The sequence below is a fragment of the Rasamsonia byssochlamydoides genome (assembly GCF_041956645.1).
Source record: "Rasamsonia byssochlamydoides strain NRRL 3658 unplaced genomic scaffold VTN77scaffold_63, whole genome shotgun sequence".
NCBI lineage: Eukaryota > Fungi > Ascomycota > Eurotiomycetes > Eurotiales > Trichocomaceae > Rasamsonia > Rasamsonia byssochlamydoides.
Genome location: NW_027192446.1, coordinates 52,650 through 79,331, shown reverse-complemented (window position 1 = coordinate 79,331; position 26,682 = coordinate 52,650). Strand labels below are relative to the sequence as shown.

Sequence of the window (26,682 nt, the reverse complement as noted above, 5' to 3'; positions counted from 1 at the left end):
ATAGATAGGTCCTACCTACCTACCTACCTACCACCTAGGTAATTAACGATCAATACCCAGCAGGAACCTTATCCCTATCATCCTTGCCGAAAATCCCCTCATCGATATTGTCCTGACATTCCTTCTTCCAGTCCCGAGGCGTGAACTTGTCTGCTATCTCCTTGAATGCTTCCAGCGTACAGAACGTCTCATCCCCCGGGAGATGGTTCGTCGGTTTCGCGGCGCACCCGGGGATGCGCACCGGGCGGTCGTTATACCGGATTCGGACGTAGTGGTTGCGCAGGGTCTTTCGGGTCGATTCGGGCAGATCTGACAGGGGCGTGCGGGCGTGAGAGGGAGAGGGAGTCGGGGTGGGAGCTCTGGAGGGAGATGGACGGCCCATCAGGAAGGATAGGAAGCTGGACTGCTTTGGAGAAGCGTCGGCCGGCTTCGAAAACTCCTTCAGGATCTCACCCGCAGATTCGGCGCCGGGCCGGTCAGCCGTTGAAAACAGTTCGATGGCAATCGAGGAAGTAAATGGCGGCCATTTCTCGTTCTCGTAGGCACCCATACTCGCGAGGATCGCGGCAAGCGTCGTGTCGTGGCATCCACTGAGAGCAAACTTGATGGGCTTTCCTGGGCTCGCGGTGCCAGATGTCGTCTCGCTGCGCCAACCTCCTTCCACCGCAGTGCTGACCATCCGGTCGACAATGTCGCCCACGAGAGCCCCGATCCCCAGTTTCCGATATTCGACGTTCTCCTTGTACCCCGAGAACCATTCATCCACAGCGATTTTGTCCATGATTTCTCGGCCTTTCTCGTCGTAGAATACGGGAGGGAGCCTAGTGGACGGTCCATGGGCGAGACTAGCATTGATCGTGTCCATGATTCCCGACAAACGGGGGTGACCATCGACAGCAACCTTGGGAGAGCTTGGGGGCATCCATTTCGAGAAAAGACGGTTCAAGTAGTCCATTTGCTCTGAAGTGTTCCCTAGAGACGGTGCACCAGTCAGCAGAATTCAGGAAGTTCGACAGGATCGACTAGTACATCTTTGCGCTGCTCGGTCCGCAAAAAGCCTGGCAAGCTGCCTCAACCGTCGACAATTGCCCTCATTTGGATAGAGGGTTTCGTCCGCAAGTGCCCTGGCAACAATGACAGGAGGAGGAAAGTTGGCCGTCCGAGCACTCGCAGGATACATGCCCCAGAATACCTGCTGTAAAGACTCGAGTGCGCGAGGGATCGGCGTCGCGCGGAGATAGATATCCTCGGCGTCCGATTTGATCTTGGGCATAAAGCCCAGCTGGTCAACATACAGATGTCGTAGCCGCTGGCCAAGAGCAAATGTCGTCTCCCGTCCTTTGTCGGTGAGCTCTCCTAATTGACTTTGGAAGCCCGTTAGCCAGCGCGCTCCCTCTGTTTTACCCACCCCCGTAAATGTACTTGCCAGATCCCTTCTGCCTCTCCTCCCGGGCCAGCCGCGATGACAGCTTCGTCATTATGGCCAAAAGCCTCCATCGTCCTCCGCCACTGAAAGTTATCCCATGTCGAAAGGTCCTCCTTGGAAGCTACCATCGCGGTCATTCGGCGCGCTATTGAGCAGTACGGCCAGTCTCAAAACGACGTCAGTAGAGAGAAGGGAGCGACTAGGGGCATTGAGGGCTGTTTACATGCTGGGAGGCCCGCCTATGAGCATTCAGTTAGCAGAAGCAAATACAACAAGTTGAATGGGGTGCGAAGGACCATGCATTTTGGAATCGAGGGGAGACGGGTGTCCGTTCGCCTGGCACAGTCAGCTTGTATCATGACTTTTGAAGTATTCTAACAGAACAGTACCATGTCGCAAAAACTGGAGATCAAATCAGCCATTGCTTCTCCCAGTCTGAGGATTATCACTTCAAACTCACCACCTGGACCAATTGGAGCTTCAGGTTCTTGGGGTAGAGATGCTCCAACTCCTCCTTGGAGTAGGGCTCCCGCGGCGTCAGTGTTGTCATCTGGACCGAAAACCGCAACAATGACAGTACAACCCCAGAAGAAATGTGCAGAAAGCACGAGACAAACCGTCTGGCTGCTCCAGGACTGCAATGGTTTGTCGCGCAGTCATGTTGGAAAGCGGTCTGGCGGGGGACGGCGGGCAATGCCGATGCATGACGTGAGAGGCAAGCGGTGAGAGCTGCACATGTGTAGTGAGACGTGAGTCGCTAACAACTAGAAGTATATATACGCAGGCACTTTATCCCACCAGTGCTGGAAGAAAAGAAAANAAAAAAAAAAAAAAAAGAGGATTTGCCATAAATACTTCTCTCTGATTTTACACTTGTTTTTTTTTTAAAAAAAAAAAAAGAAAAAAATAAATATATCGTACACATCAAGGTGTTGCATGACCTTCAATTTCTCTCCACACTCTTATCAGCTCTTTCTGATAATCATACACACTACGTAGGGTCATGTCTGCCCAGAAGCACTTCATGTGAATTTTGTCACATTCTTCAAATCAGTGGGGCAGTTCAGTTAGAATTGGCAACTACTTTTGCTTCTGCTTTTGCTTTTCTGCTCTCTGCAACCCTCGAAGGTGGGCGGTGGCCGTCGCCTGCATGAGTTTCAGCGGCAAGATGTCAAATCCAATTCCTTGGATTCGATGTAGCCAATATCCCCAGGCGATCAACCGGCCACAACCGACACGGTCTAAAGTGGCGCTGGCCATCGTCCGGGCGGGAGGGATGAAAAGCTCTTCTTCCACGTCATTGGAAGCAGTCTTCACACTGCCCACGATCACTCCCAGCACCTCGATCTGTTGGCCTTCAGCTCTCATTTCGGCCGCCAGTGCCTTGCTAAACGTGTTGACAAAACCTTTGGCAGCGCAGTAGACGGTCAACCATGGCATTCCAAATGACGCCGCTGAGGACATGTTTATGATGAGACCAGGCGCATTCTTCTGAAGAATCGGAAGCAGCAATCTCGTCAATTGTACCATAAACACAACATTGACGTTGATCAAGTCTTGCACCTGCTTATGGGTATAATCCTGGAGTCGCACATATGAAGAGCCAAGGGTCACGCCTCCCTGGCCTCCGACATTGTTGATGAGGACGGTAAGGTGAACATCACCGATCTCCCGCACGATGCCATCCATCTCTTCACTTGGGTTGGACGCGTCGAAAACGATGATCTTGGTATGTACAGCGGGATATGCCTTTCGCAGCTGTTCCTGGACGCGAAGCAATTTTTCCCGATTCCGACCATGCAGAAAGACATTGAAGCCACGCCGGCAGAGCTCCTGGGCAAAGCCGAGACCGATTCCATCGCTCGCTCCCGAGACAAATGCCCATGTCTCTTTACCTGGAGTACGATAACGAGACATCGACGATGGACGAAGGTAAAGATATGCTTCCTGCACGAGGGTCACGAGCAGCACGCCGAACGTGGCCGCACCAAGGTAGCTGAAGATCTTGGGCAGTTCCATGCTTCCAATGGTATATTACATTCAATAGGAATGAGAAACGACTTCTCAGAGAAGAGAGCACCTATGCAAGGCGGACTGTGCCTGTTTTGAAAGGGTTGACAAGATCATGGCGGATGAGACTCCATAAGAGACTTATTAAGGAGCGGGATAGTTAGTTACAGAGTGACACACGTGATTGTATCGGGTTAAGTTTGTCTTTCAAGGGCATTCCGCTCGGAGAGCAGATGGTTCCTGTTGGACAAAAGATCGCCTTTATTGTTATTTCGAACAGAATAATGAGGACTTCATTCTTCGGATCTTCGCGGAAAATACACCTTTTATAAAGATCAGAGAAAGTGAGGCTAGGCAGGCTGACTAAGAGCCTAGGTCTAGGTACTAGTCCTCCGCTCTGGGGGCTAATTTAACCTCGTTTTGGGGCTTACCTCGCATATTTCCATCGAATTCCTGATCTGCATAGATCTGAGTCTGGATCTTTCTGGGCTGTGATAGACTCTGTACGAGTTGATAGAAAAAAACTTTGCATGACAGTTGACCGCCATCTCAGCCGCTAGTGTTCTTTGTCTGCACCTAAATGCACTCTATCCGCCCTCTCCACCGCCTCCATGGCATATCTCCGGTCTCGTGCTGTCACACTGTCACACACCGCACGTTGTCCTGCTGCGCTTCCCTGGCCAATCTCGGAGCGTCGTTCTCTGAGCCTAGTGCAGTCAAGTTAATTCAATCTGGCCGCCTTGCGTCCGCAATTCTCCCGACTCGACTCCAGCATCACGGTCTCCTGCATTCCGCCGACGCCTCCCCGCGTCCCAGGCTCCCAACCCTGTCTAGTCCATCCGGCAATCGTCGAGTTCTGTTTGGTTCTGGCCACATCTCAGCGGACCCAGAGATCCCATTTGACGAGATCACGGTGTAAAGAACATCAGTAACATTGCCCCTCTGCGCTGGAATCGCTGCTTGCCACCTTTGGCGGGGATTTGTGCCCATATCAGCATCAGGCTGTCAGGACTCGACAATCACCCTTTGCTGTGCCACAAACCAATTCAGTAGTCCGTCCGGAAGGGAAGCTGCCACCCTGTGCGATTATCGATATTATCAAGAACAAGCGGCCCGATAACTCGATTATTTGGAATCCTGCCATTGCCCTTGTCCGGAGCTTATCACATTCCGACGTCAAGGAAAAGAGACAGAGAGCCTTACGCGAAAAGAACAAGAGAGCGAAAGAGAAAGAACGCGCGCTTTCATCCTCCTTTGCGGCTGGCTGTCACTTGACATTCCCACGCGATTCAACACAGTCAGATTAATCATTCATTTGTGGGGTTCCAATCATACCACCGATCTCTCCGGCGACCAATCGCTGTCTGCTCAGGCCATTTGCTGATATCATTCGTCTTTAGATGTCTTGACCCTTACCGCCTGTTGGCTTCGAAGACTTTGCCGTCACGACTAATAGATTGGGGCCATGGACGTAAGTGACCGCTTCTCTTGCCTTGCCATTGCCTCGCATCATCCCTGTCCTTTCTTTCCTACCTGGATTGTTCCTCCCGTTCCGAAGCATGCTGGTGCCTGCTTTTTAAACAGCCTGCCATCCGCCTCGTTCCACGTTCGGATCCGCGCTGCGTTTGATGACCCTCGACGGACTGAGAAACTCGTGTCTGCGGTTCTGTACCCTTTTACCCGAAGTCGCATAGATTCCTCTTTCCCTTTCTGTTGAGTTTGTCAACTGCAGCCTTGAAGCTGTCTGGTCTTGTATCACTGGAGGTTGGCGTCATTGCGTGACCTTCCGTTGTTAGGAGGTTGATGTTGTGATTCGGATTCCTCAAAAATGACTCGTACCGCAGATATTGGTCTCCTCAATTCTCTCTTTGATGATGCTGTTGTTATCCGAGTATGACCAGCATGTGCTCATTCGATGCTCTTCCACGTCATAAAAGCTTGCTGCTTTCTGGCTGTTAATCTCATGTTCTCTCGAGGGTCCTGGCGCATCTGGTGAAGCATCATGTCTGTGATTCCTCCTCGTCGTAATCGGACCGTCGTGGAGCAAGGCCCGGAGCGGGCAGTGTTTTCTGATAGCTCAATCCTGCATGGCAGTCCTCCGATCATCAGGACTAGTTCACAGCTAAGGCTTGAGGGAATTCTACAGGGTGCGAATCAAGCGTTGGCACAGCCAGGCCAGGCGAGGCCAGGCCAGCCGTCCAATCGCAAATTCCGTGACGCGAAACCCCGTCTCTTATTGATGGGACTCCGTCGGTAGGACTGATCCATCTCCTCAGCAGTGAATGCAAGCAGAAAATTAATCCGGAGCAGGAGCGGCAAGTCTTCAATATCTAGCGTAGTCTTCCATAAGATGCCTCCAACTGAAACGCTGTTTCTGGAGTCCACCACCCGGATACAGAAGGATTCCATCCAGTGAGTCCAATGTTCCTGAAAAGGTCGACAACGCCTGCTAACTTTCTCTCAGTTCGTTTATGGACTTCCAGGTCTGGGACTTTCCAGGCCAGCTGGAATATTTGGAACCTTCTTTCGATCTCGAGGCTATCTTCGGTACGCTGGGAGCGCTGGTTTGGGTGATCGACGCGCAGGATGATTATCTGGACTCGGTGGCCCGGCTCAATCGCACGATCCTCACGGTCCAGCAATACTACCCAAACATCAACATTGAAGTGTTTATCCACAAGGTCGACGGCCTGTCCGAGGAGTACCGGACCGATACCTTCCAGGACATCGTGCAGCGCATCTCAGATGAGCTCAGCGACGCAGGATACGAAAACGCGCCTGTGCATTACTATCTTACTTCTATCTATGACTACTCGGTCTTTGAAGCCTTCAGCAAGGTCATTCAGAAGCTGATCCCGCAGCTCCCGACGCTGGAAAACCTAATCAACATCCTGGCCAACAATTGCGGGTTTGAGAAAACGTATTTGTTTGACGTCCTCAGCAAGATCTACATCGCATCCGATACGCGTCCTGTCGATATGGCCTGCTACGAGATGTGTTCTGATTACATTGATGTCATTGTAGATATTTCCGAGCTGTATTCGTGGGACCACCCGGATCGCAAGCCCAAGGGCGAGCAGATGCGTGAAGCAGAGAGTCACGTCGTGTTGCACGACCATAGCATGATCCACTTGATGGAGATGAACAAGTGAGTTGACCGGTTGAAGACGTGGTCGATCGTTGCTGATCTCGCACTTACAGATATCTCTGCCTCGTCTCGGTGATCCGCAACCCGGAGGCCAAGGAAAAGAAGGGTCTGATCGACATGAACTGCCGCATCTTTCAAGAAGCTCTGAATGAAATCTTCTCTCGCGGCTGGGAACAAGAAGAATGAATTAGTGGTTGTTCCGCTGGGTGAGGAACTTCTGTATTCATATCTCTTGATTTCCTTGTTATGATCCTTATGATTTACTTTTTGGAAACGAAAAGGAGTCTTACGATTTTATTTTCTGTCGGAACTGGAATTGGGTTGGCGTTTTCTTTGGTTTTGAATGATATCTTGTTTAGAAAACACGTATGATACCTAGCTCATGCTATGGGCAATGGAATGATGCAAGAATCAGCTTCGAACCTTTTTTTTTCACCAGCGAGAGCTACTCAATCTGTTGCCCGCTATTACTATATGTCGTCCAAAAAAAAAATGCTTCGCGGATGAGAACAGTTTGACCCTAAAAACTCCTGCTCCGAGAAATCTGCCGGAAAACGACAGATGCTCACTCGGGCTTCCTACCATATACAACATAACTAAGAGAGTAGTTAAGTCAGTTATGTCTCAAGGCATGCCAGTAAATAGTAAGCAAGGCCTGTATATCAAAATAATCGAACTTACAATTCCATCAGTCCAGGGATCTTACGATTCTTGAGATCATTCCTAGCCCCAGCTGCAAGAACTGTCACTTCCTCAGGCCGCCATGATTCGAATCTTGTTAGTACAGCCATAGCAGATCCCTCTAAACCTTCTGAGGCTGTGACACAAGCCCAGGTCCCGATTTCTTTCTTTTAAGCCCATGCAATTTGGAGTTAGTTACGGTTTCAAAGGGGGAAAAAATATGAAGAGGTGTTGCCTAGTTCAGATTCACCAAGAAGTTGATGTTATGGCACCTCTTTTGGCCGAATCTGCAACTGCAACAAAAGGAGGAGGAAGAGGAAAAAGAAAAGAAACAAGGAAAGAAACAAGGAAAGAAAGGACATACATAATATGGATCTTTGGGCCATACACCCATTGGCACAGGGTATTTCTGCACAGAGATATCCACAAACCTGCTTCGCGAGACCATTCTTCGAGGTATACCCCTGGTCTGGTGGGGTACCCTGCTTTTTCAAAAGCATTGAGGACTTCCACATAGTACCTTTCCAGTGCTGTATCCTTGGTAGTGCCATCCTCAGACTTGAGCTCGACGTAACTCGACCCAGCCCCCAGGCTTGGTACAGTTGAAACATTGCTTTAGTAACTTCCTGAAATTCCTGATTGAGTAGCATAGATACCGAGCATGGATGAAGTCAAAAGGAGTGTTCTCGTACGCCCATTCAGATTCGATGTCATCGACCAGAAATTCTAGATTTGGTGGAACTCTATAGAGGCAAATTAGTACTTGTTTCATAGAGGATGCGGGTGTTGGCTAACGCAGATGGCTGAGTAGGGCTCAGATCATTACCAATGACCTAAAGGAGAGGAGAGATGTTCCAGCCAGGTGCTATCTCCTGAGTCCCTCATGCTAGAGCCTAGGTTACCTCTGCAGAAGAGTACTGATCGGCTACAAAATATAATAATATTAGGCAAGTCTTAAGCAAATATAAACAGGGCTCCACTTAAACTGTTTACTTACCAAATTCAATTGCCCATATTCCAGTCCCAGTAGCAATATCAATAACTCGCTGTGGTGATGGCCCAATAGGTGCAAGAAATAGTCTCCTCCCCATTATCCTTAGGGTCAGCTCATTGGCCATGTCTAGGCGATTAGACTCGTCTTCATCATTTGGTAAGAGGTAACCTTTTCAGAAGGTATGTAATTAGTATGGATATAGAAGAAATAGATAGGTAACCTTACTTCCATCACGGTAACCATGGTAGCGCCTGCCATTCTCATGGCGGTAATTCAGCACAGAAGAGGTCAAGGAGGCACTATAGGTTGAGCTGACATAAAATATCAGTCTGACATATAGCTGTAAGTAATAAAGGTAAAGCAGTCACCAACAGCTCATTTCCATAAGTAGAATCATTATCAGTGGCCTAAGATATAGCTATCAGCAATCATGATCATTATACCAATATCATATTGGATTGCTTTTTGCGGACCTGAGCATCCACTTCAATGGCAGGTTGAACACTATTAGGCTCATTTTGTCCGGTAGGCTCACTTTGCGCTGGAGATTCTACCATTATTGAGTTGACTCAGTTGAGTTCTGGTGATAACACAAAATGAGGCAAAAAGGAACAACTCTCTGACAGGTTCTGAATGTGGCATTACCTAGTATTTAGGGAATAATTGGCCATGATCGAATTGCTGTCCTTTAATATGACCAGAGTTGCTTGCCTTCACTGTTACTCCGTAGTTAGGCTGGCAATTCCATGACTCGTTGACTGCCCTCTCTGTGACTTCAGAGGGGGGGGTATGTTGCATCTGAGGATGCAAAAAGCCGAAAATGGAAACATGTCGACAGCCCAGCCCGTGGCCTGTCGGGGAAATTAATTCTGATACCTCTCTTATCTTCAATATTGGCTGCTAATTGGTCAATGTCAAGAGGTGTGAGGTTACGCGACAATGGTGAGGAGCTGAGGAGGGAGATACCTGTACCGTATGTACATACATGAACGGTCCATGGACCCTGGGAACTACTATTATTCCCCCATCCCTGATTAGCTAGTAGTTAGCTACCTAATGTACGGAGTACGGAGTATGGCTCTGCGAATCATGCAATTAAAGTAATGCGGCGCCAGAGTGACGGCGGAGTCAATTTGATCCGTCTCCACAAGAAACCTTAGAAAAGAACATCTATCAATCTCAATCCTCAACGGTCTGAATCGTCATCTGAAGCCATGTCATAAGTAATTGATACTCGAGCAGGGAATTGTCTGAAAAGAAGCACGACAAAGCTACTACACACTTTGAAAGCGATAACCCCAGCCGCGTTTGTTCAAATTGGAGAGAGAGGAAGAGAGAGATGTCCGAACTCCGACAGAGGCCGGTACAACAACCACCATCACCATCTAAGGAGCAGGAGCCAGAGCGGGACAGCAACGAGGCAGAAAAAGACAGAAAACAACAACAAAAGCAACCTACCAGACGAGTCAATTACGACGATGACGATGGCCGTCTCATCAGCCTGCTGGACATCATCCGCGTCCTGGTCACGCTGGTGCTCGCCTCGTGCGGCATGTCATACTACATGACATCGGGGGAGTCGTTGATATGGGGGTATCGGCCGTGGTTTACGCGGTGGCCGCTTGTGGTGCAGTATTTCGTACGTCTCTACCATCCCCCTACTTACCCAATGACTATCCTGCTGGTTCAATAAATCATGGTTACGAATCCAGCTAACTGCTTCCAGCGCGGCCCCGTCAACCTCACCCCCGAACAACTCTCCCTCTACAACGGCACCGATCCGTCCTTACCAATCTACCTCGCCATCAACGGCACCATCTTCGACGTCTCCGCCAACCGCGCCATGTATGGTCCGGGCGGGGGTTACAACTTCTTTACGGGCCGCGACGCCACCCGCGCGTTTGTCACGGGGTGTTTCCGCGAGGACCTAACGCCGGATCTGGATGGGGTGGAGGAGATGTTCATCCCAGTTGACGACGAGGATGATGAGGAAGAGCGGGCGATGAGCAGTCGTGATCGCAAGCTTCGTCGGGAGCGAGAGGTGCGTGAGGCGAAGGCCAAGGTGCGCGAGACTGTGAAGCATTGGGAGGAGTTCTTCCGGAATCACAAGAAGTATTTTGAGGTGGGGAAGGTTATCGTTAACAATACCAACACTGCCTCTGCCTCTGGCATAAAGGATGCTGAGCCCAGGACCAAGCCCAAGAGAGAGCTTTGTGAAGCGGCGAGGAAGAATCGACCCAAACGGAAGGATTTGAAAAAGGAGAAATCTGAAAAAAGAGGGAAGTACCATAAGTGATTAAGTAATTAATGGGTTGATGATAATTGCCGGGTTCATTGTATACTTACTTGTTGTGAATGCAACCACGACATTTAGTTGTGATTTGAGTCTTGCATTTTATGGCACTTTTGGGGCATTGCTTTTTCACATCGTCTCTCCTACAAGTAGGCAGATATTAGGTAGATAATGGACTTGGAATGAAATGCGAACTGTACGAAACTGGCCCTAGAATAACACGATGACTCTACACAAGAATTTTGGCAGAATTGACAGAAAATCTAATATTTTTTTGAATTCAACCGTTCTCTCGGCCGGAAGACCGCGATCGTGACTCGATTCTCGAAGTCTCGTTTTATTTGACACGTCCAGTATAGTTTTTTTTAAACTATCCACACTCCGAACTATGCCGTTGAACACCAACCCAGAAGTTCTCTCAGAGAAGAGGATATCTTGTTTCGTAACATAAGAGAGAGAGATGAAAAACACCGTTATCGGAAGAAAGAACCGGGAATGGAGGAAAGGCGTTTACTCGGCAGTAACAGCGCGGGCTGAAAACAAGCAAGTCAGCAGGAGTCAAATAAAAAGACAACTCGCTGAATCATGGCAATATCCAATCTGAATAGATCGGGGGATAAGGGTACATACTGTAGACGTTCATCTTCGAGTGACCGACGACCTTCTTGATCTGGCCCTTCTCCTCGAGATCAGCAAGAGCCTTACGGGCCAAGCTGCCGTTGATCTTGAGACGGTCGACCAGGGTCGCAACGGTGATCAGACGGTAGGACTGGACGTCCTTGTAGAGCTTCTCGGAAGTGGTCTTGTCCAGGACGACGGCGTGGTTGGCCTTGTCCTTGACTATAGTAGAAAATGCGTTAGCCATCCATCACTTCTTTTCGGGTCTTCCCGCATTTCATTCTTCTATCCAATTCCCATTCCTCTGATCGCTTCGATAGAACTCGATAAAGGGTGTCGTCGGGAATGGTGACTGCTGGTCAAAACGTACCCTTGCCCTTGGACCACTTCTTCTTTTGCTTCTTGCCACCGGAGGATCCTGCTGCTGCTGCTGGCGCCTGAAAAGAAACTATGTTAATACGACGATCCACTTCAATAATAAAATATGTGTACATCCGGGGGTTAAGTACTCACCATTTTGTCGGTTGTGGTGGTTCTTCAACAGGGAAAGGGAAGAAGCAACAACAGCGTTCGTTCAGCAGCAAGTTAGCGAGGCGAGGCGAGGCGCAAGTGCGAAATTGGCGAGTGGGGGATGACTAAGCGCTGTGTGCTCCCGAGCCCTAAACCCTCATTGCCTATTGCCAGTGTCTGGCCAATGGAAGTTTCCAATTCTGCCGGAAGACGGTGTGAAATATACTAACCAATATAGGAATTATCACGTGACTCGGAAACCTCGAAGCAGATTTTGACCATTTCTGACTTTTCTGCTCACATCCTTTGTGTGAGAAATTCCGGTGAGTGTGAAATTGTGTGATTGATCAGGCTGTCTTTGTGTGAAGTACTGCACATTGCAAGAAATACCAATGCAGCTCCCACCTGACCTTTCTGTTGAGGTCATATTAGTGTAATCACGTGACCTGTACTTGCGCACTTCTTGACTCGGTTAATCTAGGCGGACTGCTACCTCTTCCAGTGACCTGATTGGCTGGCAGAGACTGTATCTATCAACATCCATGAATGTAACTAGTTATACTGCGCATTAATTTGAAAAATCAGGTAGATACTGAATAAAAACAAGTTGAAGTGTTTCTCGATGGACTTTATACATTCCCTAATTATCTATCTATTCCAAGAATAATTTCATTCTGACATCGTCCTGCTAAATGGGTTTCTTAACTGCGATTGCATGAGATCGCCTGCCCTACTTACAGAATGAAGCAAGTTAAAGCGGGGACGTTCATCCTGCAAGGCGACATATCCGAGGACGGCATCATCCGGGGTACTGAACCAGAACGTGGAAGGCTCTCCGCGAACAGACCCGAACCAGCTAATCTCATATCGCCCTGCATCGTTTCGCGCGATTGGTACAGTGGCAATAACGGGATTCCTGTTCAGAGACCAGAGGCGGACAGCAGCCGCTGCACTGTTATTCGTTGTGACGAGGAGCTCAGGTTCACTAGGATGCCACGCAAATTGTCTGACATTGTGTTCGTGAACGAGCACCGATTTCAAGTGGATAGGGGAGATCAGAGACCATATCCAGACAACGTTCGGCAGTGATTGGTCCAACGTTGCCAGAAAATTGCCATTATAACTGAATTGTATCATCGACACGCCGCGAGGTGGACCAGACGATTCTGATGTCGTGGTAAATGCAGACGAGCTGGATGCTTCGGCGTATTCAAGGCTTCCATCAATGCCTGAATATCGCTCCCGCCAAATCGTCGGCGAATAACTATCGATATGAAATGTATGAGAGAGCGAAGTGGAGCAGGAGAACTAAGACTACTTAGTTTGAAGATCCGCTGGTACAACATGATGTTCACTTACCGTTCTGCTGTTGAGAAGATCCACGGTTCCATCGAACTTTCCAACAGCTAAGATTTGGGAGGTCCGATTAACCGGACCCCATTCGATTGTTCTCACACCGAGATCGTAAGTGCCGTCACACTCTGGCACTCCGGTATAAGCCCTGAAAAGCTGTCCATCGGCCGTGTATATCAGAACTTTCGTGCCGGCGCTTGCAGCTTCCCAGACTGCGATCCATCTTCCGTCCGGGCTCCATTTCAAGCCTTGAGCGTCTACGGTGGGCAACGCCACCCTCGTAATGAGCTCATACGTCTGGATCTCATGCAACGTTAGGAGGTCGCTCGTTTCGGGCTTCAGTAAGATCGCAAACTGTCGTGTTCGCGGACGGTAGCCGTAACCGTTGGGATTGCAGAATTTGGGCGATTTGATTACTTGGCTGCGGCCCGAGTCAAGATTAAAGATCGTCACTTTCGAGTTCCAAGAGTGAAAGACAATGACCTCGTCATTCCTGGCCCCAAAGTCCACGTATGTTATTGCAGGATCAATATTCTCTATTTCGGCATCCCATTCCATGGAGTTGATCTGCAAGACGGAGACGCGATTGTCGCTAGCGCAGAGCAAGCGCTGACGTGGAACAAGATCTAATAATCCCTCATCTCCTCCATTATCGTTATCATCAGAAGTATCTGAATAGGAAATCTTTAGAAATTTCAATTGCGACGCCAACGGTTCTTTCAATTTGGTGCAATGAAGGACCCTCGAACCGTCAAATTCTGCGGCCGTGTGCACGACGAGTTCTTTTCCGTTCGCTCGAACAACATAGTCCCCATGACGTGAGACGGAAATTAGCGAAGGCACTAAAATTTAAGACAATATTAGAGGAGGAAATTTGAGAATGATAAAACTTCGTCTGTATTTACCTCCAGCGTTCGCATGCGAAGCCATCAGGCAACGCCGTATGTGAGAACAATCTGTGGTGAGAGCTTAAGACCCGCACAGGCCAACTGATTGGAGCCACTCAGAGTATGGTTTCATAAACCCATTATACCTCTAAAGTCAATTATGTCCACCATCCCAATGGGATGCGCGACAGGTTTCGCGCCTCGATGTTTGATTGTGTCCCGCAGCGGGACCGCCGTCGATAAGATAAGATTCGAGGATCAAAGTTATTCCGTGTAGATAAAAAAGATCCGTACACCAATAAATCTCCGCAGAATAGTAAGAAGTATTGTCGGACTGTTCACGAATACATTGCCACAAGTGATCGATTCTAGACAAACGGTGGGAGACTGTATATCTAGTCAAGATTGGGCTGTTCCGATTCCTAGCCCCTCGTTGGGGCAAAAATCTCTTCAAGTTTCGGTGGCGCATCTCTTCCAAAATGGCAGTGCAAGAAGCGCCGCCTGAGGCCCCCGAGGGCCAGAGGGAGCAAACCTCCCTAGATCCTGCTCCGAAGAAGAAGAAGTTGACAGGAAGGGAATTCTATCGGAGTATTGGGAGTCCGAAATATATTGTCGCGCCCATGGTGGACAGGTCAGAATTTGTACGACTCCCCCTATCCACCAAGTGAATGAGTCAGACATGTACGGTGCTGACTGTGGCAGGCATGGCGTATGCTCTCCCGCTCTTTCATGAAACAGGATGATGGTTCGAGGCCCCTCCTTGCCTATTCTCCAATGTTCCACGCTCGATTGTTTCGAGAGACGGCCGGTTTCCGTGCGCAGTATTTCCAGCCGACGCGCCCAACCGCAGACGGTGCTGGCGAGGAACCATATCTCGACGGCAATCCCAAGATAGATCGCCCTCTTTTCGTACAGTTTTGTGCCAATGACCCGGAGGATTTCTTGGAAGCTGCTCGCCACGTCGCTCCCTACTGCGATGCAGTCGATCTCAATCTTGGATGCCCGCAGGGAATCGCGAGGAAAGGGCATTACGGTGCGTTTCTGCAAGAAGACTGGGACCTGATCTATAAGTTGATCAATACACTACATAAGGAACTCCCGGTCCCGGTGACGGCCAAATTTCGCATCCTTGAAACGAAGGAGAAAACGTTGGAATATGCGAAGATGATCTTGTCTGCAGGCGCCAGCATCATCACTGTCCATGGGCGACGGAGAGAGCAGAAAGGTCACAATACCGGCTTGGCAGATTGGAGTTATATCAGATACCTCAGGGATAACCTACCTCCGGACACTGTGATCTTTGCGAATGGCAACATTCTCAACCACGACGATATCGAACGATGCCTAGAAGCTACTGGAGCGGATGGTGTGATGAGTGCCGAAGGAAACCTGTCCGATCCCAGCATCTTCAGTGAGCCGCCCCCTGTTGGAAGCGAAGGACGAGAATATTGGCGCGGTCGAAATGGAAAGGGTGGTTATCGCATGGACGCGGTCTTTCGACGGTACATGGACATCATCTATCGATACGTCCTGGACGCACCAGTCCCTGAAAGAAAGCCGTTGTGGATTCCGTCGGACCCGGTGCAGGAAGACACCACGACGAACGGGAACAAGAACGATACGACCGTCCAAAGTGACGAGGTCGATGAAGAACCGCCGAAGAAGAAGCAGAAACGAGTCAAGGAGAAGAAGACAATTAACCCCAACCTTCAGGCGATGCAAGGCCATCTATTCCAGCTGCTCCGTCCCTTGGTCTCGAAACACACCCACATCCGAGACGCGCTGGCAAAGGCACGAGCAGGCGACATGGCCGCGTACGAGAACATCCTGAGCATGGTCGAGAACGCCGTCAAAGCCGGCATCCAGGAATACGAGCAGTTCCCAGAACGGTTCGACGGACCTGTAGACGACGGCGACGCCGACGACAATCTGACGGGCTCCAAGGCTACGATAGCAGAGTACAGTCGCCCATGGTGGGTCTGTCAGCCATACATCCGTCCTCTGCCTGAAGAAGCGATCAAGCTTGGAGCGATAACTGTAAGCAAAAAGGACCTTGCGGCAGCAACAGCCAAAGAAGGCGAGTTGAGTGATAATAATGACAAGGCAAAGACAACCAATCTTCCTGATGTTGAAGTCGTCAAGGAAGCAATCGTCTCTCCTGAACAGCATGCTCAAAAGGAAGCGGTGACGGTGCAAGCTTGATTTTTCTTCTCCTACTCCTTCTCCTTCTCCTTCTCCTCCTTCTTCTTCTTCTTCTTCTTCTTTTTCCTTTCAGGTGCTAGCTACCTGCCTGTTACCTCTGTCTTGTCTCTCTGCTCTGTAAATTTTTCGCTTTCTATTTGATCCCTATTGATTACGGGATGAGAGTTGCATATGAGTTTATACCCGGAAATAGATGCATAGATTGGCGCCATGTTCATGTTCACGCCATAGATCATGTCCATAGAGATCCAAATGCATCTTATATATTATATAGATCACAATCCAGCATTGTGCAATGCTATGATTCATTTCGTGATGGAGACCTCCCATGAGGATATTACGGTCCAATGGCTTCAGTCATAAGATTGCCCCAATCCCAAGATTTCAAATCAAGACGTCGACTGCGCTTGGACATCTTTCCAGCGATCAAACACTCCTGCAGCAGCCCCCTCTATCCACCCCCAAGCGACACAGTAATGTTGCGCCAACAACTTCCACTCCTCCACCTCATCCAGCATTTCCAGTCTCGCTACCCGCTCCTTCTCAGCCTCGCTAACCCAATTCTCCCAGATAAAGTCCACATCAGCGGCACCTTGTCCCGCGTCGAAACCATGATCACGGAGTCGCTGCCGTTGAGCGTCCAACGACGCATATCTATGGAGAGTCTGGAGCTGGATACCTCGTGCAGCAAGGTTGGAGACCATTGTCTTCCCGAAGGGGTCATCGGGGCGGATAGGCTCGTATAGAATCAACCCCAGAGGGGTACCGGCGTCAGAAGAGTCTGCAGATGCAGTAGAAGGTCGTGGGAAGAGAGTTTTTGTGAAGTAGTCGACTACGCCCGCGGCGTCTTCTGGGGATAAATAGACCAGACAACACTCCGAGATGAGTAACGTCGGTAATGAAGTATCAACTCCCGGCAGAAGAACGGGAGGAGCATTGTTCTTTTCAGAAGAATGCTCCGGATCTGAAGGAGAGTCGGAAGAGGTCTGCGAATGCGCATCGGCTGTAGTAGTAGGTGGTTTGGCAAGGGATCTCAGATCAATAGGATGGATGTGATAGAACGGCGAATGCAGCGCATCTCCTTCCGCGGAAATCGTCACATCTTCTTCGCTCGAGGGACTCGAGATATGCAGCGTCCCCTGCAACAGAGGCGTGGAGCGGATCACCCTGATCTTTGCCGCTGTATTCACAGGGAAATCCAGCTCATGATAAACAAGCTGTAGAGATGGCCTTTTCGCGAAGAGTCGGAAAACGCGCGTGTCTGAACCTGCGCCTAGCGAGATGATCTGTTTCTTCTTTGGGGGTTGGCCGTCGGGTTCGTCGAGGAAGCGGTGGACGAGGTTATCGATTGCAGCGGTGCGGACGTAGGTTCCTGTTGCAAGACGCACAACCCCAAAGTTAGCAGAAACACATTCTGTATAATTCCAATGTTATATGACTATTGGGTCAACGTACCTCTATTGATGATTGGAAACCGCCTTGTCCCATGGCCAGACGGGGCCGTCAATATTCTGGCAAACGGATCGTCCAGGTATCCCAGTTCCACCGCGCTCAATCGGGACACGCTGGCGTCGTTGTCCGTTCCTTGCACAACCCTGTCTTTGGCCGCACTGCCTGTTTGGTGATGATTGTGACTTCTGTCATCGCTGTTGACGCCGGATCCGCCGCGGCCTCGGAGGAGACGGCCTCGACCTCCCCCGCCCCGACGGAGCGTGTTGAGATTCGGGATCTCGGAAGCGGGCATGGAGGGAAGAAGAGAAAGTTCATGTATACATAGTAACAAACGGAGAAGCAGCTCAGTCCTGGTTGTGAGGACGAGCACTGCCAATGGAGCTTTGGTGGGGTAATTCTAAGAATGCTCCGCCCCGCAGAGCAGTTGCAGCGCCGTTGACATCATTTGATTCGCAGACAATCTGACAGGCATGTCTACAAACTGGCAAACTTACGCAATATCTCTCGTCACTTAATCCCCGTGGTCATTTTTAAAACTGAATCATTTAGGATAGCTTCATTCCGTTTTTTTTTTCTGTTGTATGCATAGTACATACAGTAGTACATAGACCCGATACTTAGGCTAGTAGAAGTATCGAGAAATGCGTATCAAGAAACCCGTCAAGGAAATATTTTGAAACATTATTTTTGAACCCTTCAGACACAGGACCGCCTCTAAACCACGTAACTCTCACCTAAACATACACGAAATTATTCCTACACAGAGGACACGTGCTCTGGTTGCTGCTCTTAAACCACCGGAACAGACACACTGAATGGAAGGTGTTCTTGCAAGTCGCGCATCGTTTGTTCGGGGTCTGCATGTCGGTCGAGATAACCGAATAGCAGATTGCGCACTCGCTTTGTCCCTTCAGCGCACCCTGCACGTTCTTCCTAAACGCCAGCAGGCCATCCACCAGGTTGCCGTTCGAGAACATTATCACCCCTTGGATGGTCAACATCCAGCTCCGCCACTTTTTCTCGTCGACGAGAACCCGGCTCCGGCCGGTAACCAGAGCAGGCTGCAGCGGGTATGCTGGTGGGAGGGAGATGACCATCGCCACTGGGGGAGATTCCTCGTCGACGGGGATGCTGGCAACGAGTTCGGCCGCCTTGACGGAGATTTTGACTGAGAGGGGGCGCTCTTCGTCTGGGTCTTGCGTCGTCATCCACTCCGATACACTTGTCAACGCATCTTCGATAATCAGAGGCGATATCTGTCGGGTCTATTTAGTATGGTCTTTGAAAAAGACAAAACTTATGTTCAGGTGCGGTCTTACATATTTCTCCGTCCATGATTCCACAGGTCCTTTGATGCGCTTTTTACTGTCGATCCACCAAGTCTTGGTGAGGTTTGCAAGATATTTCAGAGACAAGAAGTACAGATGCACAAGCAGCCACTGGGTCTCCTTCTTGGCTGAATCGGATTCGTCGGGTTCAAACGAACGAATGTCGAATTTGGACGCATCCAAGAGTTTCCCGTGGGATTTCTGCAGGAAATCGAACGTGAAATCGAGAAGAGGATTCAATGAACCATGTTCCTTGATATTCGACACGTAGTTTTCTTGGACCGGTAGCGACTAAGTCATGGCAGTTAGTAGGACGTTTCTGATCAAAAAGTCGAAGTCATCTATCCTCACCGAATTTGAAAAGTGATCAAACACTATCTTCCAGCTCAGGAGATAGGAACGTAAGCCAACCCATGCTTTATCGTCCCCGGATGCTGCGATGAGTGACTCCATTGTCGGAGCCTCCAGCAACAAAGATAGCAGCTCGTCAGGAAGGTTCACAGTAGTTTTAGTCAATGCCACATCAAAAGACACTTGTTGTTGGGCTTGAGGAATAAATCTATGGAGAACCTCGTAAGCGGCTCGCTGGATTCCTCTGCTCTGGGCCGCCAGGAGTGGAAATAGATCATTGACTCCTGGCAGGCTGTCAACGGGGACGGTGCTGAGTTGACGACGTAGCAGATCTGCTGTCATGTCCCGAGGCTGATGGAAAGCACTTGAAGAGTCTGTAACGTTTTAGTCATCCACCCAATCCATACCTTGGGCCGAGTTGTTAACTTACCTAGCTTGTGAAGAGTTGAGACAAGGCTCTTAACGAGTTCAGCTTTGGACTCTTTCCACGCATCTTCCAGATCATCATTTCCTTCACCGTTTGCCATGGATTTTATGGACGCAAAGAGCCTGAAAGATGCATGTAGTGCAGGAAGAGCTTCATCGCCGCCGCTCGTCTCCTTCCAGGTAGAAATCAAAATTTCAATGGTATCAGCCCAGTGTGAACCATAAATTTCGCTCAGAAGCCGAAGAACAACCGTCAGGACTTTGAAGATCTCGGCTTCGACGTTTATGGATTCGAGACCTGACTGCACACATTGGATAAGGTGCTTCACCAGAAAAACCAGTCGCTGGGTAGGAATAGACGCCACGACGTTTTCCTCGCCTTGGATCAGGATATTAAGCAGAGACAATTTGTGAAGACCTAACATTCCTTAGCAGTGATCATATAGATATAGTCAGTCGATTTACTTACCCTCAATGGGATCTTTTTGTGAGTTGAACCCTGTGACATCGGCAACCAACTCATTGCAGAGCCTTGTCCCAGCAGGATTGGACATGATCGAATGCCTCCAGACGACCAGTGTGGCGGCGGCGCGAACAACATTGGTTTTTCGAATTTCCTTCAACAGTCCCGCCAGCGAATCCATAGTCTTGGTTGACTTGCGTGTCTCAGCCTCTGACATGATCTTAGCAAAAGCTTCTCCAACTCTATAACTCTCGGGAGATGTATCCTCCAGGGATTCGAGGGCACGTTCCCAGAAAGTAAACAATTCTTCGGAAAGAGAGTTTCCACTTTCAGAATTGAGGCGTGCATCGGAGTGGATCCAACTATGAATGATAGATCGGCCTTGATTAACAATCTCTGTGTATTCTTCTCGGTCTTCTGAGACCTCCAAACCGGTTATTCCGGTACATCCTTCGATGCTGAGATCGTCATCTATCAGCTGAATTGCCAGAGGGAAGTAGTAGAACAAGCTTTCTCGCTCCTCCGCGCCTAGGGACTCCATCACATTGGGGAGAGAAAGGACCTTTGTCACGTAAGACGCCAGTCGGAAAGCAGATGATGAACGGTTAGAATCTCGCGGTACGCTTTCCAGTTTCTGCCAAAAGGAGTCGGGCAGGTCATGGTCGATGAGATAGACGATCCCACCAAGAGGACTGGTGATAGCAGTCGATGGTCGTGGAGGCAGACCTAAGAACGGTTCCAAAGCATCTTTCCATGATTGTCGACTTGGTAGGATATTGTTTGCTAAGTCATGCTTCTCCTCGGGTTTAGCGGTCAGAAGTAATTCTTCTGCAATATTGACCAAAGAATCGACCCTTCAAGAAATTATCAGCGATCATCATCACAAAAACAAGGCACAGAAAATGCCACTTACGAAAGTGATTCGGGACCGATTTCGCGGAAACTATGTTTAAGAATCTCTATGTTCGATTCAGCACCGATATCGCCCGACACCGTGTCTTTGAATTTCTTTTCTAAAGATTCTGCACCTTGAGCAACTTCATCGTCAGGCGACTCTGTGAGATAGAGAAGCTTGGCTAGCAACTTCGAGCCATGAACCCCTTTCCTGAAGCGTCGGAGTGTGGCCGGACTCCGAGTTGCGATTTGGGAGAGGCCAAATAGAGCTTCTGTCACATTATCTTCCGAAGACAAGGCATCCAGTATGGATAGGATGATGCGATCCATTAGTGAGTCAGGTAATGTCTGGTTTTCAACAACTGCATACAACAGGGACCACTCGGTTCTCTTTCCCCTGAGAGCTTTGTCCAGACTCTGCATCACGATTGAATCAAGACGGGAGCGGTCTTGTATTTCCTTGAAATCAATCATAGAGAACAATTTTGAAAGAGCCGGCGTGTTTGACTCGTCCAGTTCTGATTCGATCATCCGTTGTAGAAACTCCTGGAACACCGAACCGAAGTCATCCCATCTCCGACATAGCAGAATGGTAGACATAACCCTCTCAGCAGATGGAGTAAATAGAAGGGCTGGAATGGTTTCCTTGAGAAAACTGACTAAGGTCTGCGAACTCTTCACAATTTGCGGAATGTTGCTGATAGCCTCCTCAATCATAGCTGCCGCACCATAAGGTTTGCCATTTCGTGTATGCAATACTTGAAGGGAGCCCTCCAACAACGGCAGACTTGCTTCTTCGAAGATACTCAAGATGCGAGGCTCAGTTGTTGACTGAGATGCCAGAGAAAGTCCAGCGGCTTCTAAGCTGAAGAAGCGGTTTGCCTTCGCACACACTGCGTCCTGCGAGGGCCTGAAGTCCTTTGATTGTTCAGGTAAGGATATCTTGACTGCTTGCAGCAGATCCTTAGCAACATTAGTCCACAGCGACCTCAATGTGACTTCGTGGCCATGTTCAGTCAGTCTAACAAAACCAGCCGCACATATCTCTTCAGCTGATTGGGGTGGTAGCGTCCATCGGGATTCGCCCTGCGTCCCAGTGATATATTGTTCAAATATGGGTGTGATATGTCCTTGGACAAATTTCACCTTGTCATCTTCACCTAAAATGGTCGAAAGCCATATCCCTGCGTCAATATACGACATCCAACCTGTTTTTAGGTTGTGTCGAGGTTCGTCTCGCGAACATAGCCCTTCCAGAAAGGCGTCCATCAGGGATGACGCTTGCGAGTAGCTAAACCCTGCTTCTGCATCTGTTTTTGTGCCAAATTGAGTAAGCAGCTCCAACGGGACCGTCTGTAATAATTGCACGAGATTTGGCCAATACGATTCTGCAGCCCCTTGAGACCCTCTTTGAATATATTGATTGAGTCGCTTTACTGCAGGAGACTTCCCAGCATAATCTGTCGTCCATATTTGCGGTCTAGCCTGGGTCAGCTGTAGCAGTGTTTCGGAAAATTCTGACGCTGATCCGAGTTGAGGTATCGACAGAGATTTTCCGATAATCGCACCACTTATGATCTTCCAATCTATTGCGTCTAAACCCTTCGCTAGAGAGGATCGAAGAAGGCTATAGATAGCGCGACGCACAAAAGGATCGTCATGGTGCGAAAACGACCAAAGAGACTTGCTGCTAAGCAGAGTATGGATCAAAGCCAAGTCCTTATCTAATTCTTGTGGCGACGCGGTACCTGGTAGAAAGAGAATAAGTCATTCTGTCAAGCACAGTTGACCAGATAAATTCACGTACTGAGTATCCGATTGAATAACAGAATTGCTGTGGCCGATACTCGCGCGAACTTGGCCTCGGCGTCGTCAGGCTTGACTATCCTTTCATCGCTCAAAGTTGAAGCCGTCTGGTGGAGAATGACATCGTCTACAAACTCCAGAATTGGACTTTGGTAAACCTTCCACAGGCTACTTCGTTTCTCTTCAGTGGCAAAAACCCGCGTGAGAGATTCTACAGCAGATCGAGAAACTGGTCTGTCTGTGTCGTAGAGGCCAGCAAGCCAAGCGCCGATCACTTTGGACAGGTGGCGAGCAATTCGTTTCCCCGCCAAGGATGCAAGAAGGCCTTGGATAGTGTGCGCAAGCTGTCTTACCCTTCGAGAATTCTCTATCGAGGTACGTGGGTAGACCCTTGTCTGGAAATTTGTTATTATGATAGTGTTCACTTGCGAGATAACCAGGCTGACATACCCAAGCTTCCAGTACACCGTCCTCCAGACTATCACTACGATTTTCGAGTTTCAAGATATAATCTCTCAGATCTTCCAATGCCTTTGTTTTCGTAATATCATCTTTCTTCAAGAGATTCTTGAACGCAACAACCAACTGCGGCTCTGAGATCCTGGACAAATCCGGAGGCTCCGTAACATACGACAGGGAAGACGGCGCATGGGTATGCGACGAAGATACTGATGAGAATCCCCCAAAGGAGCCAGCAAAAGCGCCGAAGCCACCGGCAGCAGCACGACTGCTCGACGCCTGAGACTTGAATTTTTTACTCATGATGTGGGGTCCAATGATGATGTCAGGTTGAATCCGGGATTGCAAAGACCTCTAGAATGATCGCAAACACAGAAAAATAGAAAAGCACTAGAGGCTCTAAAGCGTTATTGAAGCCAATTCAGAACGATCATCATCGCCTCCACCCCAAAATCGTGCATTGTCTTTGATATCTATTCCTCCCCGCGGCGGGCACCCTCTATGGATATAATGCTTAGTCATATGTATGACTCACGTGATCTGGTGTCTTCCTGTGACGTCGAATGGGAAATTTGACGCGCGACCAGACGGGCCGTGTTCGCTTCGGGAAAGAGAGATTGGCAAGAGAAGCTTCAGCTTGCTATTATTAACCCGCGCTGACAGCGAGCTGGGCGGTCCCTGCGACCGCATCAATTCTTCACCATGAAGTTCTTCATAGAGTGAGTTCCTCTATATGAATGCCTTTGGTTTTCTTTTTTTTTTTCTCTTTTATGCCAACTGACAAGATCTAATGCGCTCTCAGCGATCTCCCCGTCCTCTTCCCGTATCCCCGCATATATCCCGAGCAATATGCGTACATGTGCGATCTCAAGAAGACCCTCGACGCTGGGGGTCACTGCGTCCTTGAGATGCCTTCAGGCACTGGAAAGACCATTTCGCTGTTGTCGTTGATTGTCGCCTACCAACAGTTCTATCCTGAGCACCGGAAATTGATCTACTGCTCCCGGACCATGTCTGAGATCGAGAAGGCTTTGACGGAGCTGAAGGCGCTAATGAAATATCGTTCCCAACAGCTGGGATATACTGAAGACTTTCGGGCGCTGGGACTCACCAGTCGAAAGAACTTGTGCCTGCACCCATCGGTCAGGAGAGAGAAAAGCGGGACGGTCGTCGACGCCAGGTGTCGAAGTTTGACGGCCGGATTTGTCAAGGAAAAGAAAGAGAGAGGTGAGGATGTCGAGCTCTGCATATACCACGAGGTTTGTTTCAGTCCAAAATCAATGGCGACTGTGCTCTAATGGCGTTGGGTAGAACCTTGACCTCCTCGAGCCGCATAATCTTGTTCCACCAGGAGTATTCACACTTGATGGACTTATTCGGTATGGAGAACAGCACAAGCAGTGCCCGTACTTTTCGGCACGAAGGATGGTAAATTCTCCTTAGTCTTGAATTTTTGCTTGCTCGCCTTTCAGACCTGACACTTATCCAGATGCCGTTCTGTAATGTCATTATCTATTCTTATCATTATCTACTAGACCCGAAAATCGCAGAGAGGGTGTCCAGAGAATTGTCCAAAGATTGTATTGTGGTCTTTGACGAGGCTCACAATATTGACAATGTCTGCATTGAATCGCTTAGCATCGATATAACGGAAGACTCTTTGCGAAAAGCATCCAGGGGCGCCTCCAATCTCGAGCGCAAAATCGACGAGATGAAGAGCACGGACGCTGAAAAGCTTCAGAACGAATATGCTAAGCTAGTGGAAGGTCTTCGTGAAGCCGAAGAAGCGAGAGACGAAGAGCAGTTTCTGGCGAACCCGGTGCTTCCTGATGACCTACTCAAAGAAGCCGTACCTGGAAATATTCGTCGAGCGGAACACTTCGTGGCCTTTCTTAAAAGATTCATCGAGTATCTCAAGACCAGGATGAAGGTCACACATACCATATCCGAAACTCCCCCTTCTTTCCTAGCCCACCTCAAAGATCTGACATTTATTGAGCGGAAACCGCTTCGATTCTGCGCCGAGCGACTGAATTCCCTAGTTCGCACACTGGAACTGCTCAACATTGAAGACTACCACTCGCTGCGGGAGGTCGCGACGTTCGCCACTCTCGTAGCTACATACGATAAGGGCTTCTTACTCATCCTCGAACCATTTGAATCAGAAACTGCTACAGTTCCGAATCCTGTATTACATTTCACGTGTCTGGATGCCGCAATCGCAATTAAGCCGGTTTTTGATCGGTTTAGCTCCGTCATCATTACCTCCGGAACTCTCTCGCCTCTTGAAATGTACCCGAAAATGCTGGGATTCACGGCCGTTCTACAGGAGTCCTACAGTATGACTCTTGCTCGTCGCTCCTTCTTGCCCATGATTGTCACGCGCGGTTCAGATCAGGCGCAAATCTCATCTTCCTTCCAGATTCGGAACGACCCAGGAGTCGTGCGCAATTACGGAAACCTGCTGCTCGAATTCTGTCGTATAACCCCTGACGGGATTGTCGTCTTCTTTCCTTCGTACCTCTACATGGAGTCCATTATCAGCATGTGGCAAGGAATGGGCATTCTAGATTCTATTTGGAACTATAAGTTGATCCTCGTGGAGACCCCTGACTCTCAGGAGTCATCTCTAGCCCTGGAGACGTATCGGACAGCATGCTGCAATGGTCGCGGGGCTGTCTTGCTCTGTGTCGCACGAGGAAAGGTATCTGAAGGAATAGATTTCGACCACCACTATGGTCGTGCCGTCATATGCATTGGTGTTCCATTTCAATATACGGAGTCGCGCATATTGAAAGCACGTCTGGAGTTTCTTCGGGAGAACTACCGTATCCGCGAGAACGACTTCCTGTCGTTCGATGCCATGAGGCACGCTGCACAGTGTCTGGGCCGTGTGCTTCGGGGTAAGGATGATTACGGAATAATGGTGTTAGCTGACCGACGCTTTCAGAAAAAGCGTTCCCAGCTTCCCAAATGGATAAGTCAGTCACTGCTTGAGAGTGAGACAAACCTCAGCACAGATATGGCCGTCGCTACAGCAAAGAACTTCCTTCGGACAATGGCGCAACCTTTCAAGGCGAAAGACCAAGAGGGAATCTCGACCTGGAGCTTGGCAGATCTCGAGCGACATGTCGAAAAGCAGAAAGTGGAGGAGGCACGGCTCATAAGAGAGGCGGCGGCCAACGGCCAAATGAATAACGGGGCCATCGCTCAGAAGGAGAGGGAGGAATTCGACGATGACATTGATGAAGAACTCATGATGCTAGATGCAGACTGATTTTTTTTTACTGGATTTCTGTCACTTTTTTTTGAAAGCATCTTCCGGCGTTCGGCTCGGCTCTAAAAATGTTTGGAAAGATACCACGATAGGTTGCTATGGGA

At 49.2% G+C, this 26,682-nt stretch overlaps 12 protein-coding genes across 12 annotated transcripts; 4 read left to right on the top strand and 8 right to left on the bottom strand.

The window, feature by feature from the left end:
* Window positions 1-49: 49 nt before the first annotated feature.
* On the bottom strand, window positions 50-1,976 carry VTN77DRAFT_7700 (uncharacterized protein; the record flags this gene model as incomplete). Its single annotated transcript, XM_069424118.1, has 7 exons — window positions 50-972; window positions 1,030-1,364; window positions 1,427-1,592; window positions 1,650-1,665; window positions 1,728-1,762; window positions 1,816-1,828; window positions 1,887-1,976. The coding sequence occupies 7 exons, from the start codon at window positions 1,974-1,976 to the stop codon at window positions 50-52; spliced, it is 1,578 nt and encodes a 525-aa protein (XP_069275209.1).
* Window positions 1,977-2,506: 530 nt separating this feature from the next.
* On the bottom strand, window positions 2,507-3,445 carry VTN77DRAFT_7699 (uncharacterized protein; the record flags this gene model as incomplete). Its single annotated transcript, XM_069424115.1, has 1 exon — window positions 2,507-3,445. One exon carries the CDS (start codon window positions 3,443-3,445, stop codon window positions 2,507-2,509), a length of 939 nt encoding a protein of 312 aa, XP_069275208.1.
* Window positions 3,446-4,901: 1,456 nt separating this feature from the next.
* Window positions 4,902-6,770, top strand: VTN77DRAFT_7698 (uncharacterized protein; the record flags this gene model as incomplete). Its single annotated transcript, XM_069424114.1, has 5 exons — window positions 4,902-4,907; window positions 5,583-5,689; window positions 5,747-5,848; window positions 5,901-6,584; window positions 6,638-6,770. The coding sequence occupies 5 exons, from the start codon at window positions 4,902-4,904 to the stop codon at window positions 6,768-6,770; spliced, it is 1,032 nt and encodes a 343-aa protein (XP_069275207.1).
* Window positions 6,771-7,149: 379 nt separating this feature from the next.
* On the bottom strand, window positions 7,150-7,659 carry VTN77DRAFT_7697 (uncharacterized protein; the record flags this gene model as incomplete). The annotated part of the gene is made up of 3 exons (XM_069424113.1): window positions 7,150-7,180; window positions 7,266-7,432; window positions 7,630-7,659. The coding sequence occupies 3 exons, from the start codon at window positions 7,657-7,659 to the stop codon at window positions 7,150-7,152; spliced, it is 228 nt and encodes a 75-aa protein (XP_069275206.1).
* Window positions 7,660-7,991: 332 nt separating this feature from the next.
* VTN77DRAFT_7696 (uncharacterized protein) lies at window positions 7,992-8,816 on the bottom strand (the record flags this gene model as incomplete). Its single annotated transcript, XM_069424112.1, has 7 exons — window positions 7,992-8,008; window positions 8,092-8,098; window positions 8,168-8,190; window positions 8,263-8,427; window positions 8,485-8,570; window positions 8,632-8,666; window positions 8,733-8,816. 7 exons carry the CDS (start codon window positions 8,814-8,816, stop codon window positions 7,992-7,994), a joined length of 417 nt encoding a protein of 138 aa, XP_069275205.1.
* A 782-nt stretch (window positions 8,817-9,598) lies between these two features.
* On the top strand, window positions 9,599-10,555 carry VTN77DRAFT_7695 (uncharacterized protein; the record flags this gene model as incomplete). Its single annotated transcript, XM_069424111.1, has 2 exons — window positions 9,599-9,898; window positions 9,986-10,555. 2 exons carry the CDS (start codon window positions 9,599-9,601, stop codon window positions 10,553-10,555), a joined length of 870 nt encoding a protein of 289 aa, XP_069275204.1.
* A 507-nt stretch (window positions 10,556-11,062) lies between these two features.
* VTN77DRAFT_7694 (40S ribosomal protein eS25) lies at window positions 11,063-11,686 on the bottom strand (the record flags this gene model as incomplete). Its single annotated transcript, XM_069424110.1, has 4 exons — window positions 11,063-11,085; window positions 11,183-11,392; window positions 11,541-11,607; window positions 11,684-11,686. 4 exons carry the CDS (start codon window positions 11,684-11,686, stop codon window positions 11,063-11,065), a joined length of 303 nt encoding a protein of 100 aa, XP_069275203.1.
* Window positions 11,687-12,349: 663 nt separating this feature from the next.
* VTN77DRAFT_7693 (uncharacterized protein) lies at window positions 12,350-13,963 on the bottom strand (the record flags this gene model as incomplete). Its single annotated transcript, XM_069424109.1, has 3 exons — window positions 12,350-12,988; window positions 13,040-13,875; window positions 13,939-13,963. 3 exons carry the CDS (start codon window positions 13,961-13,963, stop codon window positions 12,350-12,352), a joined length of 1,500 nt encoding a protein of 499 aa, XP_069275202.1.
* A 436-nt stretch (window positions 13,964-14,399) lies between these two features.
* Window positions 14,400-16,122, top strand: VTN77DRAFT_7692 (uncharacterized protein; the record flags this gene model as incomplete). Its single annotated transcript, XM_069424108.1, has 2 exons — window positions 14,400-14,561; window positions 14,623-16,122. 2 exons carry the CDS (start codon window positions 14,400-14,402, stop codon window positions 16,120-16,122), a joined length of 1,662 nt encoding a protein of 553 aa, XP_069275201.1.
* A 389-nt stretch (window positions 16,123-16,511) lies between these two features.
* VTN77DRAFT_7691 (uncharacterized protein) lies at window positions 16,512-17,866 on the bottom strand (the record flags this gene model as incomplete). Its single annotated transcript, XM_069424107.1, has 2 exons — window positions 16,512-17,494; window positions 17,578-17,866. 2 exons carry the CDS (start codon window positions 17,864-17,866, stop codon window positions 16,512-16,514), a joined length of 1,272 nt encoding a protein of 423 aa, XP_069275200.1.
* Window positions 17,867-18,308: 442 nt separating this feature from the next.
* On the bottom strand, window positions 18,309-23,604 carry VTN77DRAFT_7690 (uncharacterized protein; the record flags this gene model as incomplete). Its single annotated transcript, XM_069424106.1, has 8 exons — window positions 18,309-18,830; window positions 18,894-19,193; window positions 19,254-19,627; window positions 19,684-20,097; window positions 20,149-20,996; window positions 21,056-22,784; window positions 22,844-23,237; window positions 23,293-23,604. The coding sequence occupies 8 exons, from the start codon at window positions 23,602-23,604 to the stop codon at window positions 18,309-18,311; spliced, it is 4,893 nt and encodes a 1,630-aa protein (XP_069275199.1).
* Window positions 23,605-24,003: 399 nt separating this feature from the next.
* VTN77DRAFT_7689 (uncharacterized protein) lies at window positions 24,004-26,578 on the top strand (the record flags this gene model as incomplete). Its single annotated transcript, XM_069424104.1, has 4 exons — window positions 24,004-24,020; window positions 24,104-24,560; window positions 24,613-24,729; window positions 24,791-26,578. 4 exons carry the CDS (start codon window positions 24,004-24,006, stop codon window positions 26,576-26,578), a joined length of 2,379 nt encoding a protein of 792 aa, XP_069275198.1.
* Window positions 26,579-26,682: the final 104 nt, after the last annotated feature.